The 19,467-nt window shown below is 33.4% G+C and overlaps 1 protein-coding gene and 2 long non-coding RNA genes across 13 annotated transcripts in view; 2 read left to right on the plus strand and 1 right to left on the minus strand.

The window, feature by feature from the left end:
- The window catches only part of Scrib (scribble planar cell polarity protein), a 36,978-nt gene that overhangs the window by 3,445 nt on the left and 14,066 nt on the right, over positions 1-19,467 (minus strand). For 4 of the 7 annotated variants that reach the window (XM_076909854.1, XM_076909852.1, XM_076909855.1 and 1 more), the window contains exons 3-29: positions 13,785-13,863; positions 13,574-13,663; positions 13,349-13,469; positions 12,958-13,250; positions 12,744-12,877; positions 12,530-12,641; positions 12,275-12,441; positions 12,042-12,202; positions 11,713-11,823; positions 11,365-11,586; positions 11,036-11,281; positions 10,776-10,860; positions 10,104-10,268; positions 9,833-10,008; positions 9,565-9,699; positions 9,343-9,498; positions 9,185-9,265; positions 8,298-9,098; positions 7,186-7,293; positions 6,935-7,114; positions 5,952-6,110; positions 5,511-5,891; positions 5,122-5,277; positions 1,141-1,587; positions 754-865; positions 613-669; positions 411-528 (exon numbers count right to left, since the gene is read on the minus strand). In XM_076909854.1, the coding sequence (XP_076765969.1) occupies positions 411-528; positions 613-669; positions 754-865; positions 1,141-1,587; positions 5,122-5,277; positions 5,511-5,891; positions 5,952-6,110; positions 6,935-7,114; positions 7,186-7,293; positions 8,298-9,098; positions 9,185-9,265; positions 9,343-9,498; positions 9,565-9,699; positions 9,833-10,008; positions 10,104-10,268; positions 10,776-10,860; positions 11,036-11,281; positions 11,365-11,586; positions 11,713-11,823; positions 12,042-12,202; positions 12,275-12,441; positions 12,530-12,641; positions 12,744-12,877; positions 12,958-13,250; positions 13,349-13,469; positions 13,574-13,663; positions 13,785-13,863 (5,053 nt within the window). Of the gene's footprint in view, positions 1-410; positions 529-612; positions 670-753; positions 866-1,140; positions 1,588-3,552; positions 4,040-5,121; positions 5,278-5,510; positions 5,892-5,951; positions 6,111-6,934; positions 7,115-7,185; positions 7,294-8,297; positions 9,099-9,184; positions 9,266-9,342; positions 9,499-9,564; positions 9,700-9,832; positions 10,009-10,103; positions 10,269-10,775; positions 10,861-11,035; positions 11,282-11,364; positions 11,587-11,712; positions 11,824-12,041; positions 12,203-12,274; positions 12,442-12,529; positions 12,642-12,743; positions 12,878-12,957; positions 13,251-13,348; positions 13,470-13,573; positions 13,664-13,784; positions 13,864-19,467 lie in introns of those variants that run through there. The other 3 variants (XM_076909856.1, XM_076909857.1, XM_076909859.1) reach the window with 3 other exon arrangements.
- LOC143432898 (uncharacterized) lies at positions 3,120-4,287 on the plus strand. The gene is made up of 2 exons (XR_013103077.1): positions 3,120-3,231; positions 3,356-4,287. It is a non-coding gene; the product is annotated as an uncharacterized LOC143432898 (long non-coding RNA).
- LOC143432855 (uncharacterized) lies at positions 14,929-18,847 on the plus strand. Of its 5 annotated transcripts, none has more exons than XR_013103069.1 (3): positions 14,929-15,129; positions 16,818-17,051; positions 18,438-18,847. It is a non-coding gene; the product is annotated as an uncharacterized LOC143432855 (long non-coding RNA). The 5 variants fall into 5 exon arrangements; XR_013103070.1 differs by having other exon boundaries at positions 18,441-18,847; XR_013103068.1 differs by lacking the exon at positions 18,438-18,847 and adding an exon at positions 17,134-17,305.

The raw sequence follows: 19,467 nt of genomic DNA on the forward strand, positions 1-19,467 counted from the left end.
TATTTTTATATACAGATCATGTGCTAAAGTGCAATGCTATAATACTTGTGTATGTAATATAAAATTAATTCTCTCATCCTTTCCGTAAAAAATATTCTATTAATATGTAATACAATATTTTGCGCGAACAATATTAAGAAAGTATGTTATTGCATAAAGATTCTACAGTTAAGTAGAATTCTCACAACAAAGAGATTAAATTATTGCTTAAAAGCTTCAACGTGATAATTAACAACGGTTTCTAACCGACACGTAATTTCTTAATAGCCAGTATTTTCTTTTTCATTTTATTCTTATTTTGTGGTATGCTGACACGAAAAAAATGAAAACAAAGAAAGAAATACTAAGGTAAAAAGGTTTTGATAACCACACGTTTAAATGCGTAGAATGAGGAGTACAACTTAGCTTACTTAGGTCGCCGGTTATCCCGATCTTCTATCGTTTCCTCTAAATCTTCCAAACCTTCATTCTCATCGAGTTGAGCCCACGATTTTAATTCATCCCGCGTTAAGGTGGCAATCTTTTTCTCTAAAAACATATAATAAACTTATAATATAACATTAATAGTAGCAGTACTAGTAATACTAACAAAGGATTTAACAGATATCATACCTTCTTCTTGTTTCATTTTTTCAACTTCATCCTGACTTAGAAAACTAAATACTTTTTCTAAAAAAGAGAAAAAAAAAGAAGATGGATTTGTATAAAAAAATGACATATTATATTAATGAAATATATTACATCAATATTTACCTGGTTTAGGGGAAGGTTTTAAATGTTCCTCCATGGCACTTTCAAACAATTTCTTTTTATCGCTAACCGACATCTTCACCAAAGGTGGTGTTGGTGAATGCGTTGGTGAAAGCTGTATTTGAAAATGTTACATTAAAATTGAAAGTAACAGTAATTTACGTAGTATGTGTATAAAAACTTCCTTTTCCACCAAGTATACTTTAATTTATTTATTACATGCACACCAACATATATTCAAATAAGATGAAAAGTACTTTTTTTGTTAATAAGTGTTAAGTTGTATACAGTCAAATTCTATAATTTAAATGCATCAACATTCTCAATAAAGAGTAAATCAAGAAGAAATAGTGCATTAGTGCTACTTAAACATGCTTATCAAAAACCCACCTCAACCTGATTATTTCCATCAACAGAGCGTGCGTTCTGTCGTTTATCAAAAGAAGCCGAAGTGCCATAATCTGCCGTGGATTTAGGAGCAGTTAATGGTGTAGGTGGGAGTTTGAAACGAGAATGAATAGTCTGGGCAGGATTCTGATAGACAGTCTTATAAGAGGTAACTTGAGGATCGAAAATAAATTTGTTATCATGTAGGGATGAAGGGTGCTCCTTCATCAAAGAGGAAGAAGTAGTATAATCGAATGCTTCTTCTTTAGAAATGGGTGGAAGATCGGCAAATGTAATACTACGTTTTGGTAGGGAACTTTTTTTCCTTGGAGAAGGCAAGCTTTGGACAGCAGTAGTACGATTGAAATTCGCTGGTGGAATAAGAATAGAGACCGGAGACTTTGGCGACGGATTGTCCACTGATGTTCCAGCGCTCTCTTTCCTTAGTGACTGAGTGAATAATATGAAGAATTGCATTAGTAGAGTTAATAGTATATAGAACATAATTAAAAATACGAATTTACTGTTAAGCACTATATAAATGTATACCTAAACTATTAGACTAAAGCAATACTTTCTGAGAACTAATTATTTAACAAGAAACAAAAATATGTAACTTTTATGTAATTAAATAAGGATTCCTTCACTTTTCTTCTCAAATTTCAGCTTATTTTTTCGTTTTATAAAACTTGTAACTATATTTTAAAAACAGATTTATTTTCAGCACTACATCTCATACAAAATCTATATTAGAATTAAAAAGGAATCAGTTTTGAACTTATTCATTCAATATTCTTCTTCTTTTTTTACCACCTATACATTCAGTATTATATCAATTGTACTATTATTGCAACAATTCATGCAGCTTTGCGCATAACTTTGTTTTGTATACCCTCCTAATGATTTTTAAATATATTAGAATTGATTTTATATAAAGTTACTTCACATTTGTACCCTCTATCCATCACTTTTTCATATGCATCAATACATCACAAGGTATTCTGAATTAACGTAATTAATTTAGTAACCTTTATACCAAAAATTGTAAAAAAGTAATAGGAACTGTTTTCTCTGTATCTAATAATTATAAACATAAGAAATTTATTTCATAGTTTATATGTAGTATTAATTGTCAGATTAGATAATAAATAAAGATTAAATAAAATTAATTTCAGAAGTACTTGTTTGCATTGATACATTTGAATAGAACACTGCATTTATCTCATTTTTACGTCAATCATCTAGAACTTCAATATTAACATCATCTTTTCCTTCTCTTTACAATTAGATAAATACTATCTTATTTTTATACTTTGTAATAATATATAAACATCTGGTCCATTAGATTTATATCAACATATAACATTTATAGAACATTTGTAGAATACAGTACATTGATTTATATTTCAATAATGATATGAGATTTACTGTAGAAGTAACCATTCAATAGTTGTTAGCACTTGTAACTTAGAAAAAAAGAATACTAGATACACAAATACCTTGTCAAATGATACTTTGTGTCTCAATGAACGTTTCATTTCTCATTTTTTTTTCTCTTATTTTTACCATACACCATGTAATGATGCAAGTAATTGGAACTTGATATCTTTTGGGTACACTCCCTTATTTAGTGATACACGCATTGATTAATATATTATTTGTTTCTGATGATATACAGTTGAAGAGAGTGAATGAAACATTATAAAATGAATTATAACTATAAATTCCTAATCATATAATAATGGTTAGATCCCTGGAAGTAATAAAATATTTCACCCTTTTTTATGTACATAAGCTGCATTGTTCATAACATAAAAAGGTATTTTTAAGAAATATTTTAGAAGAAATTCATGTAAAATTATGAATATAACAAAATCTTTACACTTTTGTTTAATATAACTAAAAAAAAATACTAAATAAATGAGATTGTTAATTAACAATATATTAAAAGTATTTTAAGAAGTAATGGAACTATTTCTTAGATGTTACTCATTTAATTTTAAAATAAGACTGTGTATAGACTCTCGTTTCTTTAATTGCCAAGTCGTGTACCACAAAGGATAAAGATGGTAATGCCTGTATCTCTTTTGAAATGTAAGAAGCAAGTATACTATTATAAAAAAATTGTTAGAAGTGTAACAATATACACTTGTTGCTTAGTATTCACATAAGAACAGGAATTACAATTACTGTTGCTAATATCTTTTCTTACTTTCAGTAATTCTTAACAAAGTACCTAAAAGTACATATAACTCTTTCTTTTAAGCTTAATCAAAATTGCAATAATCAGCCATCATATGTCTCCAATCTTTTAAAATAGATTGCGAAATAAGTTTAAGAATCAATGTACAAATATCGCTAAAAATATGTTGTTAAATATGTGGGAAGTTCATGTCATCTATGACGTCCGCCTACCTATCACAGAAGTTATCTTCTTATATTCATCTTTCTTTAACCGATATTCACATGAACGAAGGAGCGATGAATTATGTACACGAGAGTCTGTTTGTTGTAAGGAAGATATCACATTTTTGTGATGATTAAAACCTTAAGTCCCCCTTTGCTTTTTTTGTTTGTACCAAAGCAAGAAACCAATCACAGAGAATCAACCTAGCCAGTCAGAGCGTGTTCGCAATAATTACACTTAATATTATATAATGGCAGTATCAGTAACAAACGGAGTAACGATAGTTAAAATTGTACAACAATGATACCCATATGAAACACAATAAACACCATGATTATGTGAGTTAACGACACGAATATCCTTAGATCGTATTTTATTATGGCACAGTCCCGCGAATTCAGAGGTATGGACGTAGACACAGGGGAAATAAGTAGAGGGTCGAACGACTCACTCCTGTTAGAGGGCAGCCAAAGTAGCGCTATCACCTTCCACTGTCTGCAAACATGTGAAACATCTCTTGTTTTGCCGCTCAGGAGAGCATGCGACGCTAATAACACTGACAAATATACATTTCATGCGTCACATATTATAAATAAGTAATGAGAGTTATGGTGAGTGTATGAACAATGAAAAGAAATATACATATATAAAGTAGCTAACAATGATGTATCGAATTGAGAGATTCATTTCAGTTTACATTAAATGTACAATCATTTGAAGAATAAGAAGACTTAATAAAGTAATATTGCTGTTTCTTTCCCACTATTCTAGTTAAAAATTAGCAATTTTATTAGAGTTTATGGTTTCCTAATCATTTGAAACTATTGTGTTTAAATAATCCTATAAATCAATATACTTTCATTAAGAGGAAGTAAAATAAATTTAAATGAAAACTACTGTCCATGCTTGTACAACCATATAAAAGTATATACAATAGGGAAGAGCAACGTTTTCTATTAATACCACATTGTACCATAATAATTTTTCTGTCTTAAAAATGATCAGAAGCTATTCTTCTTTTATAGAACTCCACTTTTACATTTTTATCATTTGTAAATTGAACTTTTCAAATGTCCCTCCATTTGTTCCAGTGCCATTAATAAACATGGAATATTTTTGTTAATAAGTCATATGTATATGTATTCGTGAACACATGTACATAAATAAATGATTCTCAACTAGAGCATAAAACATACAGCAAAATCATGCATATTTTGCAAATAGAACTGAAAATAAAAAGCAGCAATTTATAGAAAAAAAGAGGAGAACAATAGAAATAACAGTTTCATAAAACTAAAGAATATCAAGCATTCATATATGCAAGATTTATTATTTATGGAAATATATTCAACACCTAAAATAATTCTAAAATTGAATAAAAAAAATTAGTAACAGATCTTGTATCAGTATTCTTAAATACAACTTAATTATTCTATTTTTATCAATTTACTATTTTTAAAACTATTTTATTCTAACTACTAAAAGCAAACCCACTACTTTTAAATTTATTAGTGCAAGAACATGCAAATATAGCAATTATATCAATTAAAAATTTATAATATAATAAAAGTACTTACATTTGTATTCTGTGGTGCTAAAGTATGTTTGCTCATCACAATAGTGGTTGTTTTGAGATCTTTTGTACCACCTGGTGATTTAGGTGGTACAACCATATCAACCGGACTACTTGATTTGCTTACTAATGATTCAGCTGCTCTTACTACATCTAATACCTATTTAACATTGAAAGATATTTTATATCAAGATTAATATAAAATTAGTTAATAGCAATCAAGTATCAGCCACAAAATTCTGCATACATTATCCAATTTGCAATTATTTTGTACTTATATTTAATGATATTTATAAAATATCTAACATGTTTGTTTTTCTTATACATATTTTAAATTTAAGAAGTATATATAGATTTTTATAACTGACTATTTTATTGTACGTTTGATCTTACTTTTTCAGGAGTAGATTTTTCCCTATGTTCAAGCAAAGCACGTTCTCTTTCTTCTTGTTCCCATGCTATAAGTTCATCCTTCATTTCTTGCTCTTGTCTAAGAGTTGCTGCTTCCTCATCATCACGATCCAGACTGGACACACTCTGCGACAACGACTTAGTACCCTCTGCCGCAGGATCCTTTAAATCTTTAGACGTTCTAGACTCTTTCGATTCTCTCCCGTCAGATACTAACAATACTGATTCAACATCACTTTTATCGTATCCTTTGCAAACTACTAACGTAATTGTATTCCCTGAACACCGTAATATATTTACTGCCTCTTGATGAGCCGCGCCTAATAACGATGTACCGTTCACTTCTAATAGTCTCATGCCAACCTAAAATTGAAAATGTAATTACAACAGATTAATTTTTCTATAAGCATTAAAAATAGTTACCTTCAGTCTTCCATCTCTTTTAGCTGCGCCGCCTGTGTTAATTTTGGATATAAACACCCCCTCGTCTGTATGATCAAGAGGATTACCCTTCTGTCCCCGAAGTCCGCCTTTAATGTGCATGCCTAATTTTTCACCTGGTTCTTTCGTAATTACTAATTCCTGAAATGTAACATTAATTTTAAATGAACTTTCGTTATTTTTTTACACTGTTTCATTTTAACTCGTACAAAATTTAAATATTTTTCTATTATATTAAAATATAATTTGTTATTTTCAATGTTATATATTTACATAAAAATTATAAATGCATGATACATGATGGCTTTATTATCGAGTTTTTTTTAATTTAGCATTAAGCGAATAAAGCAAGTAATAAAAAGAAAAGATTTTCGGATTCTATGTAATCTCAAATCTAGGCAAAAAAGCAAATATCCGTGGTTTGGTGCTGAGCTTACTTACAGCCTTGATAGAGGGGTAAGCGTGGCATTGAAAAAATAAAAATAACAGGTCAAATAAAATTGAGTACTTACTGTCACAGGGATGTACTCTATTTCGACCAGCTTGTTGGACAAATTATAGATAATAGCATTAAGAAACAGCATAACGAAACGATTGTAAGTGAAGCACAAAGTGCCACTGTTTGCAGATGATAAGCACTTAATGAATGGTTTTATTCTATTCTATTGTTTGTTCAATTAGAATTATTGTTTTACATACATTTTTAAATTAATATAGAACTCGTTCATTCAAGGCGTTAGAATGCAATATGCAATTCTAGTCTTTATTAATATTAAATTTTAACGTTAAAAAGTTAAAAATTGTGAGAATTAAGCATGTGAGAAACATATATTGTGAATTTGTGGTTTGTAAACTTATATTTTTCACAAGCGTGTTTTTTCTTTAAAGCTATTTTGTAATTAAAAAGCAGTAAAATGGTGTGCAGTGACCAGCAAGCAAATGATTACATCAGCATTGGTTTTTACCTGATAATTCTCTGGTAGAGGATCATGTTGAACGGTAAGCACAATTTGATCTTCTGGTCGCAGAAGTTCCATCACAGCCTCTTGATGCGTAGCTTTCGTTACATCCGTACCGTTTACCTTTAGTATTCTATCGCCCATTCTCAATTTACCAGACTTTGCAGCTATACCACCAGGCACCACCTAATTTTTGTGTCACACTTGTATTATTACATTATTTCGGAGTATTGTAAAGAATATTGATAAACTCTTACATGAGATATAAAGATTCCAGGTTCCTTTGCACCAAACGGTATGCAAGAATGATCTGTACCCCCAATAATACTGAATCCTAGCGATCCTTCTTTCACAAGAATTACGTCCTAAAAATATGAACATAATTAATTGTTTTAAAAAAAAGGGAACATACTAAATTCTTATTTTATTTAAATTATGTGGACACATTGTCTTGAACAATAGTATAAGACAACATGGACAGATTTTAACGAACAGAAAGTGGATTTTCATAAAAGTGAAGGATACACATATAATATTATATTGAATAAAAGAATATATTTAGCTTATACTACTTACCTATTTCCATGCCACAGAGGATAAGCATCCAATGTATATAATAAAATGTAAAACATTCCGTATACACCCAATTCCTATCAAATATTTTCTGGTACGGTTTGATAAAATGCACACATACACAAGGAAACAATTACATTTAGTGGATCAAACTGATAGCACAGAATTTCAAAAATATAGACATGCACCAAACAAGAATATGATTGACAATGAAAACAGACAAACAATAATAATAAAAAACGAATAAATATCTATAATATTATTTAAAGTTACCTTTCTCAAAATAGAGACCAATCATTGTAATTATAAAAATCCTACTAAGCATTATTCTGTGTACAAAAATTCAGTCACAATTTAAAAAAATATTATATTTTTAATTAATCATGCATCAAGAAAAGAAACCGATTGAACCACCCTTTTCCAATGATCGTAATTATTCTGTAGATGAATAATTGATTACATTTAAATATATTTAATCAAAACTTATGGCATTAGAACCATACAAATAGTTAGGATTGTGATTATCATCCAAGCATGGAAATAAGTTAATAAATAATAAATACTAAGTACTTAACTTTTACCTAAGACATTAAAAAAGTGCAAACTATTCCCGCATTAGAGAAGAAATAATTATAATTTCGATATATAAAAACTAACAGAACAAATTTTCTTTAGTCATTCAATTCGATCTTCTTTATCGAAAAGAAGGTAAATGATATCTAAATTTTGTAAATAAATTTTGATCGAATCGCAGTGTGCAATGTAATATCCATGCATCTAGCTACCAGGCACATACCTCGATAATCACTGGCGGTACCAATTGATTTTCAGTCACCCTAGTTACGACGGTCTCGGTGAGCGTGCTCTTTGTGATGGTCTCAGTAACTTTACCGAGTGCGGTAGGGGCTGGGGGGAAGTTAACGTCCCCAGGTAGATTATCAGGCTGCTTTATTGTCACTGTCACGATTGGGCCCTGATGGGAGTCTGGTGACGGCGAGGATGTAGGAGGACGAAGGAAATGAGCAGGGATCATAGCCTGAAAATCTTCGTTGGTGATTGGCTTCGGTACCTGTATGTCCTCCTGAGGTGAGCTTGACCTAGGCTCTGTAGAAGACGTAGGCGTCGAACTTGCTGTTGTCATGGGTGTAATTGTCGGCTGTGAAATGCTATGCCTGGGAGCGGGTTGCGGATGCGGTTGGCTATTTGTCGGACTTGATGATATTGATGAAACGTTTTTAATACTTCCAGACTCTGTGACACCGTTCATTTTTGGCATCTCAGTAATCTCTATTTTCATAGGCGGAGGAGTTTTTGACGTTGGGCTCGGAGATAAAGTTCTATCTGCGTCGATGGACCGCCTGTATCCAGTATATCCTGGTCTATTAGCTATGTAACTATTGGCGTTGTACAATCCTGTGTATGGCTTAGGTGCACCGATTACTCGTGGCGATTTTTCCGAAGGAGTTACCACCGTAGCTGGGTTTGCTTGAGAACGTGGAATTTCACGTTCAACAACTAATCGAACAAATCTTTCCAAGCCAGTTAGCAGAGCAACTGCTTGTTCATGTTTAGCTCCTCTCATTTCAACTCCGTTAATCTGTCAAGCGAAATTGTAATGTTTGAGACAAAAGAATCAGTGCTACATAAACTAGAACCGAATGCGTTAGTATGTACTAAACTTACAGATATTACTTTATCTCCAACTAATAATTTACCATCTTTTTGGGCCACACCACCTTCAGTAATTCTTGAGATATATATCGCCTAGAAATTATATTTTGTAGAAAAAGACTATACATAACTGAGTGAGAAGCTAAGTGTAGAAAATAACTTCATCTTACATCACTATTGTCTTTGAATGGCGGGGAACCTTCTCCGCCAGCAATACTAAATCCAAGTCCATTTTGGTCCCGTATTAATGTTGTATGAACAAGAACAGATACCATCGGTTCATCATCGACTTTTGCCGAAGATATGGGTTCAGGAATTTTCTTAGACTGGGAAAGAAGAATTTAAAATTTTTATATTTCATTTTAAGATGTATAATTTTCAAAATTATATACCTTAATAGCATCATGAGGTAAAGCATCACCATTCTCCAAAGTATGTGATAAACCTGTAGATGAAACATGAGACGTCGCACTTGGCGCTCTACTGGTACTTAAACTAGAGCACACTGAGTCTTTTTTCGATGACGTCTGTTAAACACAATAATGTTAATAAATTATACATTATATTTCATAAGTAAACTGCATGTTTTATGTAAATTCATATTTTTGATGACCAAAAAAATGAACTTAAATCAAGAATTAGAAATGTAGACAAACGAACCTGTTCATATGGAGGTACTATCCTCGTAACTTCTCTTTGTACTACTAATACAAGGACACGTCCACAAGCTTTTAAAACTTCTACGGCGTCATAATGACCTACGTTTACTACTGACACACCATTAACAGACAATACTTTATCTTCAACTTTCAAACCTGCTAAATCTGCAGGACCGCCTATAAAACAATATAATAATCGAATTATATAAAATTCACAATGTATATGTATATTTAGCAACGAAAAATTTGTCGCTTTAAATTTAATTGTTTACCTTCCGTGACTCTGGAAATAAAAATGCCTTCATCATCACCCTTAAAGGGGGTTGAACCGATGCCACCAGCTATTGATAAACCCAAACCACCTGTTGTTCTCTCGATATGAATTTCATATTGTTCATCTCGTACTTCTATCGTTGGTTCCGCATCGGAAGTGGCACCTATATAATTAGATATACCAATTCAATTATTATTACTATTATTATGTTTATTATGTAACTATATAATGTTTCACAGACTTCTCCCTTTACCGCCCTCTCCTTTTTTTCTTACAAAACATCTATATTTTCTTGGCATTTTTAGTTGCACCTTTTATACACAATACGTAATATTAATTTAATCGAACATATCTTCTCCATCGTTTCTCTCTACGCACATACGTTTGTCACATCAAGTTAGATAAATGACTGGATACACGATAAGATAACTAGTGGAAAGAGGATATCTTATCGTGGAGTATGTTTGCTGTCACTGATTGCGACGCAACAACGCTAAAAAGTTTAGAAAACTTCGCCATTTAGTGTAACTTGCGGCGAGAAGATATGTCATTTATTGAAGTATTTTGTTTTATATCTACTATGTGAATGTTATAAAAAGTGTTATATTTAGAGATCTTTTAAACGATAAATTAAAACGTTGTCAAGTATAATATAACTAGATTGTTCTACCTTGACTTTGAGTGTCAAAATTCTCTGTAGATTCTACTGGTGCTGACGTGGATGTAGGAGTTTCCTCGTTTTTCTTCATAAGTGCCTAACAGATAATATATAATATTATAAAATATATATAATACTATAAAAACTATATAAAATTCCTCTCAATTAATTACAAATAAATAAATAAATAAACATGTATACTATGTGGACATCTGTTTAAATACATTTAATTAATATAAATTTTAAATATGTTTTAGGCAGACCATAATTACCTGTGCAATAATGGAAGCTACTTTTTCTTTATCTACTGCTGTATGAATACGTTTATTTTTCAAATGATGAGGAGTGTCTCTGCGATGCAGTCTATTTGGTTTATTTGAATCACCACTGCCATCATAATCAATACCTTCTGTTACAGAAAACTCTACATGTCTTTGTGTGTCTTCATTTTCAGATTCGCCATCTTCTTTGTCATTTCTGTCCTTTGATTCAGATATTGAACCCTCAATTCCCATGTCCTAACATAATAATTTTTATAAAATAATTGCTAAAAAAAGCAAATAAATAAAAGAAATAAATTATCGTCGATAGTAAGACGTACAATGTTAGATTCTGTAATGTATTGATTAGAAACTACTTCTGGTTCATTGCTAGACTGAAGATCCGCACTATTGGCCATCGTTCCAGGTACGATTTCATTTTGTTCATTTTCTAATGACTCGAATTTCGATGATTCTTGCTGAGTAGTATCTACTGTCAAATCATTTGATTTTGTTGATACGTCAGTATCTGTCTTATCTAAACCAAATGTTTGAGAAACATCCTGAAAAATATTTTTAATTATTCTTTACCATGAAAACGTAGTATATAATGTGACTACATTAAAATAAAAATTTATATATAATTTAGATTTTCAATAATTAAATCAATTAATTATATTAATAGTTACCTGCTCATCTGTAGACGCTGATCGACTGTCACTCTTACTTTTACTAAATAATTTATGCGCTTTTGCTTTTAATTCTTTGGGGTGAGGTGTATTTTGTCTTACAAACGGTGTCTGAAATAAAGGAGATGTTAGATGTATTTAAATACGTTTTTAAAAAAGAAGACAAATGGTAAGGAATGAAATACACTTTTGTTTTTGTTATCATTTTAATTCAATGAATCATAAGAATAATATTGCCTCCAACACACAATGTATCTCGATAATATCCTAAACTTAGTCACAACGAATCTAACGAGTTTAGGAGGTTTTGTCTTTCGTAATTTGCTCACCTCCTTATCAGTTTCTGGAGGTTCATCCGTGAATTTAACGGAATGCGTTCGCGACGCTTCTTTTTCCTGCCAACCTTCATCATCGCTGCTGCCTAGCTCACGTAGTTCACCATCCTGAACAGCGTTTCTCATTCCACTGAGCATACCGAGTCTTCCTGAATCTAAATAACATATTATGTTGCGTTACGAATGCAGCGCGTTGAACTATAATTTGAAGAAATGAATCTACTAACCATCTGGATGGATTTCTAACTGTGGCAAAAGGAAACAGATTAATACTTCCTGCCCTGTTTCTTCGTCGACATCCGTCTGGAAAGTAAGCATTGGCTGTGCTTGATTTTTACTTAACCATACTGCCTTTAAATTCAGATTGATCAAGGAATATGGCAAGTATTGTAATCTGAAAAATATAATCATGGGTATTGTTAAATGTTATTAATTAATAAAACATGAAAAAAATTTCGACTTTAACGATAAAAATTACACACCTATTTCCAGATACGTCTAAAACGTGAAGAGCAGTACATTGTCCAACTTCGACTGGAAGATATTGCAATTTATTATCCCTTAAAGATAATACACCTAATTGTTTTAAATTCCCTAAAAAAAAGTTTAGTTTGAATTAATATCTCGCTTTTTCATGAAATATTGACTGACTATTTATTGCATAACAGGATCTAATTACAAAAGAAATTGTCTTACCGATCTCTGTAGGAAGCGATTGCAAACTATTTCTATCTACATTTAAATTGTTTAGATTATGAAGTTTTCCTATAGTTACAGGCAGTTCTAAGAGAAAATTTTCCGTAAGAATTAATTCTTGCAAATTTTCGCACCTGCAATGTATATCAACTTGCTTTTACTCTTTTTAAAATGTTAACAATTCTTCAATCGAAAAGTAAAAAAACAATCTCACCTGCCTATGTTTAGATTTAAAGTAGATAGCCTGTTTTGATCGACTTTGAGAATGGTAAGCTTTTTCAATTCTCCAAGTCCATCTGGTAATTTTTCAATAACATTCTGCGACAAATGTAAATCCGTTAAAGACTCTAAACCCCCAATTTCTTCTGGTAGGTCCTCCAAACGATTTTCAGACACATCTAGGCATGCTAACGTTTTTAGTTCTCCTATTTCCGGTGGTAGATGCTGTAGCTGATTATGATCCAGCCATAACTCTTGTAATGCTGGTAATTTTCCTATATGTGCTGGCTACAACAAAAATTGCAATTTTTAGTGAGTATTATACTAAAATAAACGCGTTTCTCCTTCAAGATTTGTTATAATGATTTATCTTAAATCTATCTTACTAAAACTTCAATGTCATTGTCACCAAGATCCAAGCGCTCCAATTTGTGAAGTTGGGACAGCGATTCCGGCAAGGATTTGAGCAAATTTTCTCGTAACTCCAATGATTGCAACGCCTCCAAGCTAAGAACAATCGGTAACAGAATTGTAAGTACTAGATGCGACGAAATTTAATTAACACCATTTTAAGTTCAAATGCAATTAAAACGAGTTTCCGTTGGTGTTACCTTCCGAAATCAGGCGGTAGATTCGTAAGAGACATATCATTAAGTCCTAGAACAGTTAAGTTCCTTAATTGCACGAACCCAGCTGGGAGCCTGTAAGATAATTTTTGTTTTTTCTTTGAATTCTTAATCCTATATTTTCTTTCGAATTTGAAAATTCAATTTACACGAAGAAACACTTTAAACGAATAAAAAAAATTCTGCATTTACAGACCTTGGAATTGGATTGCTGCTAAAATCCGCCACCTGAAGTGCCCGTAAATTCTTGATGTTCTCAGGAATGTCTGGTATATCTGAAATGAAAAAATAAAAAAAATGGTACTAACATTTGAATCTAATCATTAGTAGTTTTTTATGCGACGCGAAAATTCTAAATTCTGCTAATAAATGTGACCTTTCTGGTCCGTAAACAGTTTTGAGCCTCTGAGAATGCTATGTGAAGAAAGAGTTAATTGACGCATGTTGCAACGTATTGTATAATTTGCACGTCGTTGAATAATACCGGCCAATTGATTTACAGGAAACCAACTGCAAACCCAATGACAAATTCTTCCGTGAGAAATAAACGCGATCGGTGAACTAAACACTGCTATTGCATAAGAATGCAGGATGCTGCGTTGTGGATGAGATAATACAATATGTATACATTCCTCCTGTTGTTTCCCCGAGTAAAGCTGAGGAATTTTATTAATTAACGGGAATAACGAATCTGCAGACTTCGAACATAAAATATACTGGTTAAAAACCACAGAATTTATGAGTAATTTTTCGTGATTGCAATATATACGTATTTATTGCTGCCGTATGCAGGAATATGAAAACTTAGGTGAATTAAAAAACTGGTTAATTGGGATATACTAAAAACATACTACAAACGTGTATTACAGAGTTTTTATTTATAAATTGGTTAACAATTTATTACAAGATATAGTTAGATTATAATATGAATATAAATTTTCTGAAAAACTTGTTATACAAAAATAATATATTATATAGGTATGAAGATGTGGTTTCATTTCTCCAATTATCTACATTTATGGTGCAATAAGATCAAATTGACGAATACATGCACATTTTTGAAAGTATGATGAATCACACCACAATTGTGCATTCCTTAATCAAAAGATGAAGCACGGAGAAAAGGGTGAGGAATGGAAAATCATGTATCGCATAGTAAGCGAAGCGAGTCTTTACGAGCAAACTGAACCTTGGAATATCGCTTGTTACTTTTAATACGTGTTTTACACCAATCATCATCAACTATGCAATTGCTAAGTTGTTATTCAAGTTTTACTAATTGTCTTACGTTATAACTTTTTGAGTTTCAGTAAGATCGAAATAGTAGTAGTACGCACGTGTTTCGTGACGGATGCATGCGCGTACACAAACGCATACTATGTCGCGAAATGCATGTACGGTGCGCACGCACGTGTGAACGTAACGACAGCGACGTGAAGCAATTACAAACTAACCGTGATTCCGCCAGACAGAAGAGTCAGACCCCTTCGTTCGTCGGACCTCTTTGTTCCCAAAAGGATGTTAATGATCGATGAACAAAGGTATACGTCTGAGGACTTTTATAACAACGAATGGATGCACAAAAGAGATTGCCTTGTAATATGCTTGACTGGAGTTTGAACGGTATCGAATATGTGACCGTCCGTTATCGACCGATAACTTTCTGTCTGGTTACATATTATGCAGCGAGGAAACGATACGCCATCTCATGGTTTTGTGGTTAAAATATCTCCGATCGAGCGATACAATTACCATCCTATCAATATTGAATGTGCGCTGTATATGTGCGTAGTATATTTTTAATTGCGTCATGCACCGATCTGCAAACGATTTTGAAGATTGCCGTGACAACCGGCCACAATGAGCATGTGCAATACACCACGCGTTCAACAGAGACGTAGCAGTTTTTTAAGTCTGTTCATATGCACGTTGTACGTAATCATTGATTCAAAGTATATCAAAGATTATAAACGATGCTTAATGAGAAAGTAAGTGACCAAAAATTAATTAACTTGTGTCATACGATTATGATTATTTAATCAGATGAAACATAACAAGCTCTAAACTATTTTCAGGAAACACTTTTTCGAATAACCAAACAATCAACAATACTACGACATGATTCACTCACCGGTTGATAAAAATGTTTACAATCGAATTACGTGGGTTTATTGCAAAAACGTTTCCTACCACACCCTCGTGATAATTCGTCGCCACGACCCTGGTTACACCCTTTTCTTTTTCCATCGAATCGGTCAATTTTCAGTAATTACGGGATCGCGGTCAATTGCCAAGCCTACTTGTCGAATACAGTAATCTGTAATTAAGCAACCAGTAAATAACGCAAAACATAGCTTCGGTATACCTCTGGACGCGTCCGCTGCTGTAAACATTATAAATAGCGCGAAACATCCACCCTCGGCCTTTGCAATTTACCTTGGAAGAAGAGGAGGCGACGGAGGCCGTGTAACGTATGCTGAGGTGGGGAGGCCAGCCACCTGACATGTGAACACGCACTAAGTTTGAGTAAATAGGATCCATTACTGTAGGCATGAAAGCACAAATGTATGTATCTACCTCATACACGGCATCGTTTCTCACAGATCCTCCATCATTCGCATATTTCGAATTTTCTGATACAAGGAAACATAGTAAGAGCTTATTTTACAAATTTTATTCTATATTTTCTATCTATTTTTAAATCCATCTTCTCTTCCTGCTTGCATCGCCTCATTACTAGAACACCCTACGTATCTATCTATGTATATGTAGTCACTAATATCCGACGCAGCACTGTTTACGCTATGTCGGGAGACTGTGCGTTACGGTCTCGCCAGAGAAAAAAAAAGGGAAAATGCAATCGGGTAAACAGCCTTTAAAGCTGAAGCTTTCGTGACGTGTAATTTTATGCCGCATAAATCACAAGAGATATTCACTTCTACAATTTTCCATCGCGAATACGCAACGGGAAACATAGGGTAATACGCGGTAAGGGTAAAAGATTACACAGTACATGTATGCTTTTTTTTCCTTACGTAATATCGGCGACACACGTAAAGAAATCGATCAGCCGGTTAGAAGAAAAAAAAAGTGTCCCGTCTTCTCGTCTAGTTCGTAATTCTTCGCCTCTTCAATTCAACACACTTATTGATGTTAAATTTACTGCAATGTTTACTTAGATTTTTTATACTCTTTTTCTGATCTTTAATAACAGTGGTTTGTGTTACAGATTTATCGGATAATCGCGAGTGATCATAGGAACATTAATAAATTGTTTCGAACCGGAAAAAGAGCAGCACAGGGGAAAAAATGGAGAATGAAGTAAGGGTGTAACGGAAGGGTGACACCTCGCTCTTCGTCATGCCTACACGCGCGATCTAAGTTCTTATGTAACAACGAGCAACACGTGAACGCGTGGTGAACTCGCTAGAAAGTTCGCAAGCTGCAATTTTCTCTGTACCAGGTGCTTCATCCCCTTTTTTCTCCATACCCGAAGGTTACAGGTTACATTTAATAATTTCAAGAATGCATGTATCAATTTCTAGAATTCAGGCCAGATACATACATTTACAGTTGCTAAAACGGTACTCCATGTAAAGAGGGGAATAGAAGTTTTATTCAGGATATTGAATTCCAGTCACGGTCAATTGATCTTCTAACTAGTTGCAGAGAGATTCGAAAACACGGTCTACGATTTTGTTTTTCCTCGGGCACTTGTAAATCCAGGAAAGAGACGATAAACGAGTGTCCTACGAGAACGGGAAACAACAAGTGTCTCGCAGCTTGCGAAAATATTATCGTTTCGTTCCAAATTGGGAGCAATATCAAATCATCCGTAATTAACGATCACCACCACGATGAACATTATTTTTCTTCGTGTTTCCTTGGTTGATCGTTTAGACTACATTTCATCTTCACGTAAATAATCATAGTCCTACTAAGAGAAAAATCGTACACGCTACGAAAAGGACGAGAACCGGAAAAGTATCTTGCTAGTTGCATTCCAATCGGTAGCATCTTCTTCGTACGTTGCACCTACACGCGAGTGCAACGCCTTTCATTAATAGCCTAGGTTTCCTGAACTCGAACCTGTTGCTATAAACTTATATTTCTTGCACGCAACGAGTTTTCACTGTCAACCAGTCTTGACCATTCCAGATCTCCTATCTAAATCCAAACGCTGTTGCTTCGCTAGTGAAAATAAACGCGAAGAAAATGCATGCATCCATGTGGTACTTCTCCTATGATTAATTTGTGAGTACATTCTCTTATTCTCGAAATTTCATACTTTATGTTGTCTAGAGGTTTTTAAAATAATATTTAAAGGAGTTTTCATATAGAAGCTTTTCGTAGCGAAGTTCTGTGACCAAAGAAATTCTATCACATCTGCAAACCGGTGGAACTCTCGGATTAAAGACCAGTTTAATGGAACCATTCGCGAACAACGGATACAGAGACAACACGTAACACCCAGAGTTTCAACTTTCTCGTTACAAGGTGAACAATACATTACTGATGGAGTCAACAATAATTCCAAAGCTCATAATAAGAAGTGTTCCTAAGAAAACAAAAATTACATTGGAACTAATGATGTAGAAAACTATGATATAATTTCCCTGTGTTATTGCAGCGACTCTGCACGCAACTTTGATCGATGATAATTGAGAACAATCGCTGTCACCTCATAATGATTAAATCATTGATGATGCTTTACGTGTTCTATAACATCATATCCATTTTTTACTGTATAGTTTAACAGGGTCTTAAACATATTCTTTTAAAAGGATGTCTTGCTCTTATCCCCGTCTCTTTTCAGTGATTATTTTACTGATAAAATTCCACTTGCGAGCAGGTAAATCGTTCAAAGGATGCTAGCAGAAATTAGACCACGCAACAACCTGTACGCATCGATGTGTGCACGTTCACACGCATGTGCGTGGGCGGCTTAATCAAGGGGCAAGTTTCCTGAACCCGAACCTGTTGCAGTCGCTCGCGGTTTATCTCTTCCATGATCAGGCAACGAGTTTTCACGAGATCGTATAGCGCGGTCTAGGCTTGTGTGCGTCGCATTTTTTTTACACACGGGTTTCCATGCGAGCAGGGCATAAGGGAATCTACTTGGTTAAAACGACGAAGGAGCGACTAGCGTTGCCTCCAACATCGTCTTGTAACGTAGCCCTTACTGAATTTTGCACGAACTGGAGAACAGAGATGAATAATAAAGCAGAACGTTGCATTCAGGCGTAATATAAATGTAGTTTCCCCAGAGCCACAGAGTGCTTCTAATTAAAATGAAACGCATACTTAATGGAAGTTGTTAATCAAAGGGAAGAAATTCCAGCTTTTTTTTAACGCTGGTTTAGGCGTTCGTTTTGAGAAACGCCTTCTAGTAAAATATATTGCGGAGAAGAATAAGATGTGATGAACAGTATGTTTAAATAACTAAAGTATCACTAAAAATGGTAAAGGCAGAAGAAGTAATTATGTCTTTACCTTTATAGCAATATTTTTCTTAGACCTTGAACGCGCAAACAATTATTGACTTTGTAACAGTTTTTAAAATTCACGGATTAAAATAAAAATTAGGTATTCGAGTTGGTAATCTCTCCCAGAAAAAGTTACCACGCTTAGCGTGTGACTTGAATCGCACCGTTGGTTTTCTGAATTAAAAGTACTGAATTAGAATTACCAGCGATGTAACAGCAACCGGCACGCACCTAATCCCAGTGTAATTTAATTGTTACTTTCTCTTGTTTTTTCGTGACGGTCAATGAACCGTCTCACTCGAGCGTATCGCATTAATTGAAACAAGTGAAAACTGCAAGGCTTACGTGAAACCCATCTCGCATTAGCATCGAATAAATACGTGATAATATCAT

The sequence above is a fragment of the Xylocopa sonorina genome, chromosome 2, assembly GCF_050948175.1.
Source record: "Xylocopa sonorina isolate GNS202 chromosome 2, iyXylSono1_principal, whole genome shotgun sequence".
Classification (NCBI taxonomy): domain Eukaryota; kingdom Metazoa; phylum Arthropoda; class Insecta; order Hymenoptera; family Apidae; genus Xylocopa; species Xylocopa sonorina.